Source organism: Engraulis encrasicolus, chromosome 13, assembly GCF_034702125.1.
Source record: "Engraulis encrasicolus isolate BLACKSEA-1 chromosome 13, IST_EnEncr_1.0, whole genome shotgun sequence".
Lineage (NCBI taxonomy): Eukaryota > Metazoa > Chordata > Actinopteri > Clupeiformes > Engraulidae > Engraulis > Engraulis encrasicolus.
The window spans coordinates 39153106-39163617 of NC_085869.1; the positions used below are offsets into that span (position 1 = coordinate 39153106).

Here is a 10512-nt window from a genome sequence, read left to right on the forward strand (position 1 = left end):
GCCGGTGCCGGTGCCCGCACCAGTTACGTTCGGCACTAAAGTGCTTATCTGCGAACCGCCCGTGTTCATACCGGGCTCTGAACTTTTTCCGCACGTGACTGTGTGACCCGGATGAACCTGCTAACGGCCACACTGTTGTCACGGTTCGCGGAGAACAACCTAGTATTTTGCGGTTCGCATTGCGAACTGACTTTCCGGTTCGCAAACTCTAAAATGTATGGCGTGAACACGACGGCCGGTTCGCGATTAGGTGCGGGAACGGGCACCGGCACGGTTCTCAGTCGGCCTGCATGCGCTAGTGGCACTGAGTGTACAAAGACCAATACACCCCCCACCCCCTTAATTCTTCTTCTTGACCTTGGGTTTGAAGCGTAGTGTTTGGAAGGCACTCTCCACGACCTTGGGCAGGTGGATGGGGTTCCGCTGTAGCCGCCGCCCACTGGCCGTGCCGCTCTGGCCCTTGCGCTGATCTCCAGTTCCGGTCCCAGTTCCGGTGCCGGTTCCGCTTCCAGCGTTCCCGTTCCGATTCTGGACCGATTCTGAACCTCGATCCACCCGGGACTCTGCCCGACGCAGCCGCGACTCGTCCATGGAGAACCGGCGCGGGTCGCGGAGAACCCAGTTAGAGTGCAGGTCATGTTCACTGGTACTGGTGGCCACTGGGGAGGAGAGAGAGAAGAGAAGAGAAGAGAAGAGAAGAGAAGAGAAGAGAAGAGAAGAGAAGAAGATAGGAGAGAAGAAGAGAAAACAAATAAACAGTTATTATGTAATGAGAAGAGAGGAGAAGAGAGGAGAGGATAGGAGAGGAGAGGAGAAGACAGGAGCGAAGAAGAGAGGACAGAAGAAGAGAGAACAAATAGATACAGTTATGATGTAATGAGATGAGATGAGAGGAGGACGAGAGGAGAGGATGAGAGAGGAGATGGGGGGAGACATTAAGAGAGGAGAGGCGAGAAGAGGAGAGGAGGTGAGGAGAGGCGAGAAGAGGAGAGGAGAGGAGAGGGTGAAAGGAAAAAAGAAGAGGGAAGACAGTCAAGAGAGGAAGACACGAGAAGGGAGAAGAAAATGGGTGCAGAGGAGAAACACGCACACACACACGCACACACACACACACACACACACACACAAACACACACACACACACACACACTTACCGATAAAGTCCACATCTGCGTGTCCATCGTCCACATTGGCTTTGCGCGTGGGCTCGGCATCACAGCTAGCAATGATCTCATCCAGGAAGCGCAAGGAGTCCTCCTCGTTAGGGATGGGCGGAGCTGAGGGCTCGTTAGGGGTGGGCGGGGCAGAGGATTCTGCTTTCCTGCTCTATCCACAGCCAACGTAGGGGAGGAGAAAACGCACACACACAAACACACAGATTCCTTGTCTCATATCACGCACTTATGCACTTCGGGCACTATGTTTCAGTGCGTAGTTCAGTACACTGAAAGTGCCAAAATGATGCCCTAACAACGGCAAAAACGCAGCGCTTGAATGATGGATACTGCATGCACTAAACAGCCGACATGTGACGTGGCGTTCAGTTCAGTAGAAGAGTTTGGTCAACAGTCTGTAAGTAATGTTGCTGAGACACCAAACTTTTCATGCCAAGCCAAGTATGCGAGAGTGAAGGAAGTGTAAATACAAGCCTGTGATGCTGTGCAATGTAATGCTCACCCATCACTTCCAGTGAGAGCACAGTGCAAAGTGCTCAAACTTTTCCAATACACTATGCACTAAAGACCTCAGTGCACTGTGTGCACTGCCCTAACAGTCAGTGCACTGACACAAGTGCATGATATGAGACACAGCAAGAATCATGATCATAATCACTTAGCGAGAGAGAAGAGAAGAGAAGCATGCAGGCACGCACGCACGCACGCACGCACGCACACACACACACACACACACACACACACACACACACACACACACACACACACACACACACACACACACACACACACACACAATAATGACCTTTTTAGAAGAGAGTACATTGTTTTGAGACAAGACGTGCATTTTTCAGAGGTAGTGAAGAGTTTTGCCAGTTGTGTGTGAGGTTTGGAGATTTGTGTGTGAGTTTTGAGATTTCGAGAACTAATTCCGAAAATTGTGTGTAAGCAATCGAGAAAAACTGTAAGAGGTCATTTTCTCATAAGTCCTCTATGTCTAGTCTGACAGAGGGTAAACTTTTCTGTTTTCTCCACGGAGGCAAGGCGTGAGGCCACAAGCACAAGGCGAGGACTGGAGATTAGATAATGAGATGAAGCACAATGGAGCCAACAACCTCGGGTGCTACAGTAGGTCATTCAGTAGCGTATCTGTATTAGGCCAGAGGGAGGTTCACACGCCAAGCTGCACTAGTTGGCATCCATTACTCACGTTCATGTAGCCACTTTATACCAGGGGTTCTTATTAACCTTTTTTGAACAAGCATCCCCTTGGCCTCAGCATAAGCCTGCCAACGCCCCCCCTTGACGTCATCAAAAGCCTGCCAAAACCCACTTTGTATACGAAAATAAAATCGATGACTGGTGCAGATAACTAGGGTAAGGGTAACCGTAACTAGTAGTCTGTTCATTTACAGCTTAAAAATGCGCTAATGAATTAGTAATGCACAACAGCTGACCAGCTACAGCATACATCGAGCATACACCATCTAGGCCCATGACACACAGAGAGAGAGAGAGAGAGAGAGAGAAAGAGAAAGAGAAAGAGAAAGAGAAAGAGAGAAAGAGAAAGAGAGAGAACTGACCTGCATGGGTCTATAGGGCTCACTAATAAAAGTTATATTGTGTACTTTATCTGAGGATACATTCAATTGTAGAGTTAAATTCAACTGTTTGAGTTTTTAATTAACTCTGTGAAGTCGTATGTGCTCTTAACTGATAAATTCAACTCTCTGAGTGTCAAAGTCACTCAAAGTATGAGCAACAGCTGAACACAGTGTTCTATGATAAGCATGTGATAACTATATCTACCCCATGACATTTTAACTGAATTGAAACTTACACTCACAAACACCAAATCGATTGGGACCATATTCACAGAACAATGTTGTATTAACACTGTGTTTTTACTGCGTAGTAATTCCTGTGTCTGTATGGGTGAAATGTGTGCCAAATGGATCATGTTACCAATGTGTCTGATCAAACACACCTGGGGATGGTTACTTTAAGATATGGCTAAGCTCAACTTCAGTGTGACTGTGGTTGAGGTCTTGCCAAAGATTCCAAAGGCACACTGCTGGTGTAAAGTTAAAAAGCCTTTAATGAGATGGGCTGACGCGTTGCGACTACTGTCGTCTTCAGAGCCTGGGGATGGCAAGGTTAATACTTCTTTACTTGTTTGTTTTGTTCTTGTTTTGCTTGCTTCCTCGTGCAGAGTTACAGGAAGCATTTTTTAAGTTCACACACAACTGTATATTTTTATGCTTTTATTAGAATAGATACTGTAAATTGATCAAGGACTGGGTTTGCAAACCATTTAGCTATAAACCTTCTATGTATCACATCTACAAGTTTTGTCATGACCTTGCCATGTGATATTTGTGATAATGTGCACTGCATAGCCACTGCCAAATAAACTACAAACATATAAAATAAAATAAGATAAAAAAAAGTTGGATAAAACATACCGTAGATACTCACCAGAGAGAGTGTTATCACACATTGTATACAGACATCAAGCTTTCCTCAACTACCGCCTGGTAAGATACAGTACCAACTTATCATCACCAAACCCATACCCAAACCCAATCCTAAACCAACCATGTCAACCATACCATCCTATGCCATACCATACCATACCCTACCATTCCACACAATATACCCAAACCCTAGCCTACCCAAACCCAAGGAAGGCCAAATACTATTCAACCAAATTCCTACCCAACCCGACCCAACCCAACCCAAACCAACTTTACCCAGCACTACTAAACCCAAACCCAAATCCAAACCAACCTAATCCCACCCAAGCCAACCCTTACCCAAGCCAAACCCTTTGCCCTACTCAACTTCAATGTAGATCCAACCCAAACCCACCAAAACCCAATGACTACCCAACCCAGACAATCCCTACCCAACCCAGACAATTCCTACTCAACCTCAACCCCAACCCAAACCCACCACCCCTGCTCCGTACTCAAACCCATTCCTTACCCATCCCAAACAGAAACCCAAACTGCAACCCAACCCATTCCCTTGCCTCTTACCTGATTGGTTCTGCTGCTGCGTGGGGGCTGTGGCGCGGGCTTCTTCTTGGAGTTGAGGAGCGAGTGTCTGCGTTGGGCGTTCTGCAGGTCCATGATGCTTTGCGTGTACTGCCGCCGCAGCGCCACCAGCTCCTGCAGGTACTGGAGGCAGTTCTGGTTCTGCGAGTAGAGCCATATCTGGTCCTCACACCGCTGGTAGTAGTACAGCGCGGTGCCGGTGGTCCCGGTGGTGCCGGCCTCCAGGTTGACCGAGCTCTTGCTGCGCTTCAGCGTGGCGTCGGGTTCGGGAGGCCGCCGGCTGCGCGTCTCGCCCACCACCAGCATGGAGGTGCTGCGCACCAAACGCACGGTGCACGCGCTGTGGTAGTCGCTCTCCCGCCCGCCCCCGCGGCCATCGCCATGGCGATGATGACGATGCCCGTTGGTGTTGTTGCCGTTGGGCCGGAACACGTTGTTTATCTTGCGGAACATGGCAATGGAACGGAGGATGGAAGGAACACCTCTCTCACTCTCTCTCTTATCTAAGGGATCTTGGAACACCTATCTCACACTATATCTCTTATCTTGTGCAACATGGCTTCAGGAAGGATTGGTAGGAACACCCTGGGCCGGAGCTAGGCATAGGCAGACAAGGCAGACGCCAAAACATCAAGCAACCCACAACATTAAACTTTACATTGAAAATGATTATTCATGGGCATTCAGTATGTATGTAGATTCCAGATCGGCTGTGCTTGATCACATGCACAATGTTGTTTCCAGATGCCAATTTCTAAATGCACGAATAGGGAAGAGGGTGTTCACCTCCTAGGGCACCAGATTGACTAGGACCGGCCCTGAGAACACCTCACACATTCTCTAATATCTTGTGGAAGATGGAACACCTCTCTCACACTCTCTCAGTTAGGAAAACCTCTCTCACATTCTCTCTTGCTTATCTTGCAGAAGATGACTTAAAGAAAAAAAGAAACACCTCTCTCTCTCTCTCCAGGTGCTGCATTCCGTTACAGGCAGTTAACGAATAGAACTGCAGATGCCACATGGCACCAACATTCTTGAAAAGTCACTGTAGCCCGCTGCTGCTGCCATCCTCCCTGGTGGGATGAAAGCAGTTTCCTCCTTGAAGACCAGGCACTTGTCCTGAACAATCCGTCAATCCAAGAGGAGATAGAAATAGAGGCTGTTAGTCCAGATGAAGATAGAAATGCAAATGTAGGCCTATACCTTTTAGTCCAGGAGATAGCAAAATAAATTCTGGATAGAGGTACCAATACACACGTATGCCTGTTAATCCGGGTAGAGATAGCAATAGGCTACACACGTATGCCTGTTAATCCGGGTTGAGATGGCAATACCAACAAACACCTGTTAATCCAGCTAGAGGTACAAATCCACACACATGCCTGTTAGTCCGGAAGAAGCAATACACACTCACATGTGTCCGTTAATCCGGGAAGAGATAGCAATCCACACGTATGCCTGTTGCAGCCATAAGTCTGTCTGTGCCCGGACTACTTCTGTGGACAGTTCATGAGTCCATCTGTCCCTGGACTGCTTCTGTGGACCGTCGGTGCCATGGTAACAGGTAATCTGAGCAGCCTGCCTGTGTCACCTCGGTTGTGTCACACAGGTGCTCAAGTGTCCCAGCCTCCTCCGTCACAACCTGTGCCTGGAAGAGGGCTATTGTGTGTGTGTGTGTGTGTGTGTGTGTGTGTGTGTGTGTGTGTGTGTGTGTGTGTGTGTGTGTGTGTGTGTGTGTGTGTGTGTGTGTGTGTGTGTGTGTGAGTGTGTGTGTGTGTGTGTGTGTGTGTGTGTGTTGTGTTGACATAGTGTGTGTGTGTGTATGTGTGGGTGCCAGCGCATCCACACTCCCTGCTTAATAAATGAACGATTCAAGAGCACACGGTCACTGAACCAATTGAAAATTAATTAACAATAACGCTTCATGTGGTTCATAAACATAATAAGGTGAAAGGTGCAGGATATTTAAAAGCCACATGTTTAGATGATTCCCAGAAACATTAAACATGTAATGGAGCTGAACATGAGGTCACTGTCAGCTTCTGTGGTACATTAGGCCAGTGGTTCCCAAACTGGGGGCCGGGACCCCTCTGGGGCTCGCGGAAGTACTGCTAGGGGGCCGCCGACAGAGGGGACCTTTCATGAAAACAGGGAAACACATAACAATAGCACTTAACAATAGTTACATAAATTGGTAGGTAACAGTAGCCTGGTCCTGACCATTCCATAATACTACCATTTCATTTCGTATTTATGGTCTGGCATTTGTTTGCTCTGAAGCGATTGCAGGAAGCAGGAAGTTTGCACTCAGTTATGGTTTGAAATTATTGGACACCTCTCACCCAATCGCCGGCAGTTACTCAACAACAACATAGCGCAGACCAATGGCTCTGGTGCAGATGTCATTGTCAGGAGCGTCCTCCCCCTTTCGCCCCCACGTGGGGGGCGTATTCGCTTATTGGCTGTTTTCTGGGGGGGCGTTGCGATCAAAATCCTACTGCTCCAGGCACTCCACAGAGAAGCACGGCCAGACTACTGTAGTGGAGCCAATCCTTTGGCGGAAGTATGTAGGATGGCTCGCGAGGCTAAGGTAACAGTATTCACTTATATGGCTGATAAATGTACATTTTCTATTCATTTCAAATAAAGAAAATAGCTTAATGGACCAAAATATTTTTCGTTTAGAAAATGGGGCTGGGGTCGTGGCAATATTCCTAGGAGCAAAAGGTGGTCCCAGCAGAAAACAATTGGGAACCACTGCATTCAACTGTTCTTGTGAATAGCTTCCATCCCTCTAGTCACGGTGGCCATTATTAAATCGGATCAATGATTAAAACATGGTGTAGCATTTCCTGTTGTGATTTCATTAGCCTATCCTATTGCTAACCTAGATATGCCTGTCTCCAGTGCACACAATGGTGACACACACACACACACACACACACACACACACACACACACACACACACACACACACACACACACACACACACACAAGTCATTACACACTGATAAATGTAAGACTGGCAGATGAAACTCATAGCCATTTTAATAAGTCATGTACTTTCCCTGCCTCACTGAAACTTCTCACGGAGAAACCCTTTGGGTAGCCACACATGAATGCACGCGCACACACACACACACACACACACACACACACACACACACACACACACACACACACACACACACACACACACACACACACACACACACACACACACACACACACACACACACACCTGTGTTTCACTTCTCCTATCAGCCCTACATAGAGGGCAGACTTTCTTTGAGAGCACCACAAGACTCTTCTCCTTCACATGAACACACTGACATTGGGGTGCTTCCTCTGCCTCTTGTATGTGCACGTGTGTGTGCTGAAGCCCTCTGCATCTCCATCCCTCTCTGGTGAGGAGTCCTGAGTGAGTGAGTTCTCATTCTCTTTACACCTCACACATGTTGCCTGAAAAATATTGTAGCTGCTGGTCATTGTAGGCTACACTAGATGTTTCTACATTAGACGCTTGTGTATAGGTATGCATTTGTGTGTACATAATACGTATGTAGGCAGCAGAGATGTGGGCTCCAGTCGTATGACTTGGACTCGAGTCCGACTTGAGTCAGAATTTCGATGGCTTCAGATTTTACTTCAGTTGAAGAAGAGGATTGTGCACATCCCAGGAAAAGGTGTAGGACGAAGGCCAACTGTAGTTTTCAAAGTGAGAAGTCCGCACACTTAGAATCCTTTCTGTTGTATTTTATTAGTTCATGGCAAGATTATATTTTGCCCTGAACAGTCTTCATCAGACAACAAAAAGGATTCTAAGTGTGCAGACTTCTCACTTTGAAAACTTCAGACTTGACTTGGCAAAATCAGGAATGACTTGTGACTTGCTATTTAATCAAAACTTGACATGTTGACCAGTAAAGGGTCAGAAAAAGAGAAGACTTGGACTTGACTTGGCTTGGTTGTGGCTCAGACTTGACTTAGTCAAATGTTTCTGAGTGTGAATGACTCCAAGTTTAAGACTTGAGACTTTTGACTTGCACATTAGTTACTTTCTCCCATCTCTGTTGTTTTGCATCTTCATGTGGAGAGAGTCAACATACTGTTAATTAAAAAAGTAAATCTACTACTGTATTATTATTAATTACTAATATACTAATGTTGTAAGAAATCATCACTTTTGTCCAGTACTGCAATGTCTTCTCATATGCATGATACATGTGATAACTTACTACTGTATTTCTTTTCATAATGTACTGTGTGTGTGTGTGTGTGTGTGTGTGTGTGTGTGTGTGTGTGTGTGTGTGTGTGTGTGTGTGTGTGTGTGTGTGTGTGTGTGTGTGTGTGTGTGTGTGTGTCTGTCTGTCTGTGTCTGTGTGTGTTGAATATCTGTGTTGGCAGACATCAGCCATGCTGTGTGAGAGTCGTCTGTGGTCTGTGGCATTTTGCCGGAATTGGGATCCACCATCTGACGCACACAAGACCACGCTCATCACCACAGAAACCACCTCAGGAATCGACACTGTCCCCAAACCTAGTAGCATCCCTCACCCTGACACTCAAACCCTGTCATCGCCATGCCAACCACAACCACAACCCCAGACAAGCTGCCTGCTGGACACGTATATCCTCCCATCGTCATGCCAACCCCAACCCCAGCCCCAGACCAGTCCTGTCCCGGACATGCACCTCCTCCCATCCCTACGACGACATCAACATCAGCAACAACAACTATCACCACCATCAGCACCACAGCAGCAACAGCATCCCCTTGCCAGCCCCCTGCAGCCTCTCCCCCTCCACCTGCAGAGCTCCAGGCAGAGGCAGCCGGACGCCCAGGCCTGCAGACTTCCCTCCCCAGAAATGGAGGTCCCCTGTCGGGTCGCCTCGCACCAATCTCCCCCCGGCATCACAGAGGCCCTGCCCTCCTGCCGCAGTGTGTGCCAGCACTACAGTGACTTGCGTATAGGCGGCGACCAGGTAGTGATGCTCAGGGGAGACTGCAGGGGGCAGCACTACCAGAGGCTGGGGGAAGGCCACCAGAATGGGTGTGCTGTTGACCAGGGGGTGGTTGCAGGCAAACAGGGTGTGTGTACGGGTGACCACGGTGTGTGTAGGGATGAACAGGGTGTGTGTGCAGTTGCATCATGTGGGTGTGCAGGTGCAGGGAATCTGGAGGCCAACCGTGTTGATGACCCCGTGGCGGTACAGGGCCAGGAACTTCAGGGTCCTCAGGGGCCAACACTGCAGACAGAGAGAGAGGAGGAGATGCTGTCACTGTTGCCTAGAGAAGAGGATGGTGGCAAACGTCTGGGAGCCATACGAGAGAGGGAGGAGGGCGAGGAGGAGGAGCACGAGCAGCAGCAGGAGGAGGAAGTGAGGGGAGTGGAGGAGCGGGAGGAGGAGAGAGAGGAGGAGTGTGATCGTCCTTCTCTGGCTGCGTTAGGGCGCCCCCTGTCAGATGCTCAGCTGAATCGCTACCTGGAACAGAAGCTGCTGGAGCTGTACAGGCAGCACCTCAGCCTGGCACAGGGACACGCACACACACACAAGAACACAAACACCTCCTCCAACACCTCCTCCACCACTGCTACTGCCTCCTCCTCCTCTTCCTCTTCCTCCTCCTCCACCACCTCTGCAGGTCTGGAGCAGAAGCTTCTAGAGTTGTACCGTCAGCACCTCACGCTGACCCAGGGCCACTCCGCCTCCTCCTCCTCCTCCTCCTCCTCCTCCTCCAGGGAGGTGAGGGGGGTGCTGGGGGCTCGTCTGGGGCGTCTCCGGGTGTCCAGCAGCCTGCAGTCCAGCGTGATCAGCACCCCCCTGCTGCAGATCTCCACGGAGACCACTCAGCCTCCCACGATCTGCCATGGTGTAGACCAGCTGGGGGTATTCCAAGAACCTGCTCAGAAGTAAACTAATTAACTGAACCTTGAGGTAAATCATCTAGGCTAGTAGGAGAGCCTAGGATCCTTAACTAAATGACACACGCGGGCTATCTAGGTATCTTAGCCAGGTTTATCACTTAACCATGCCCATGTAATACCCACCTGCACTACCTGCTCCACTGTACCATAGCGGTCGCTGTTCTCCAGGCAGCTCCATGGCACTCAACTCTTGTCCGTCAAGTGGCACTTGAAGTTCAGGAACTGGCCATCTATGAGGATGTCTAGGTGCCTCCCAGTATGTTTTTGTACACGTCCATGGTGGCACAAGAAGCAACGACGCAGACCCAGCACGTATTGGACTAATTATGGTGGAATTTACATAC

The 10512-nt window shown here is 48.8% G+C and overlaps 2 protein-coding genes across 2 annotated transcripts; one reads left to right on the forward strand and one right to left on the reverse strand.

Moving 5' to 3' along the window:
• Window positions 1-339: 339 nt before the first annotated feature.
• On the reverse strand, window positions 340-4687 carry LOC134460536 (uncharacterized protein C13orf42). The gene is made up of 3 exons (XM_063212916.1): window positions 4217-4687; window positions 1155-1326; window positions 340-659 (listed from the first exon to the last, which is right to left on the reverse strand). Exons 1-3 carry the CDS (start codon window positions 4685-4687, stop codon window positions 340-342), a joined length of 963 nt encoding a protein of 320 aa, XP_063068986.1.
• Window positions 4688-8654: 3967 nt separating this feature from the next.
• LOC134460537 (TLR adapter interacting with SLC15A4 on the lysosome) lies at window positions 8655-10157 on the forward strand. Its single transcript, XM_063212917.1, has 4 exons — window positions 8655-9321; window positions 9406-9552; window positions 9691-9836; window positions 9897-10157. Exons 1-4 carry the CDS (start codon window positions 8655-8657, stop codon window positions 10155-10157), a joined length of 1221 nt encoding a protein of 406 aa, XP_063068987.1.
• The last annotated feature ends 355 nt before the right edge of the window (window positions 10158-10512 follow it).

Coding starts and splice junctions, on each gene's coding strand:
- LOC134460536 (XM_063212916.1), bottom strand. CDS start 4,687: ATGTTCCGCAAGATAAACAACGTGTTCCGGCCCAACGGCAACAACACC. Junction 1,327..4,216: donor GCAGCAGCAGAACCAATCAG/GTAAGAGGCAAG, acceptor GGCTGTGGATAG/AGCAGGAAAGCAGAATCCTC. Junction 660..1,154: donor CGCAGATGTGGACTTTATCG/GTAAGTGTGTGT, acceptor TCTCCTCCCCAG/TGGCCACCAGTACCAGTGAA.
- LOC134460537 (XM_063212917.1), top strand. CDS start 8,655: ATGCTGTGTGAGAGTCGTCTGTGGTCTGTGGCATTTTGCCGGAATTGG. Junction 9,322..9,405: donor TGACCAGGGGGTGGTTGCAG/GCAAACAGGGTG, acceptor GTGGGTGTGCAG/GTGCAGGGAATCTGGAGGCC. Junction 9,837..9,896: donor ACACCTCCTCCACCACTGCT/ACTGCCTCCTCC, acceptor GGTCTGGAGCAG/AAGCTTCTAGAGTTGTACCG.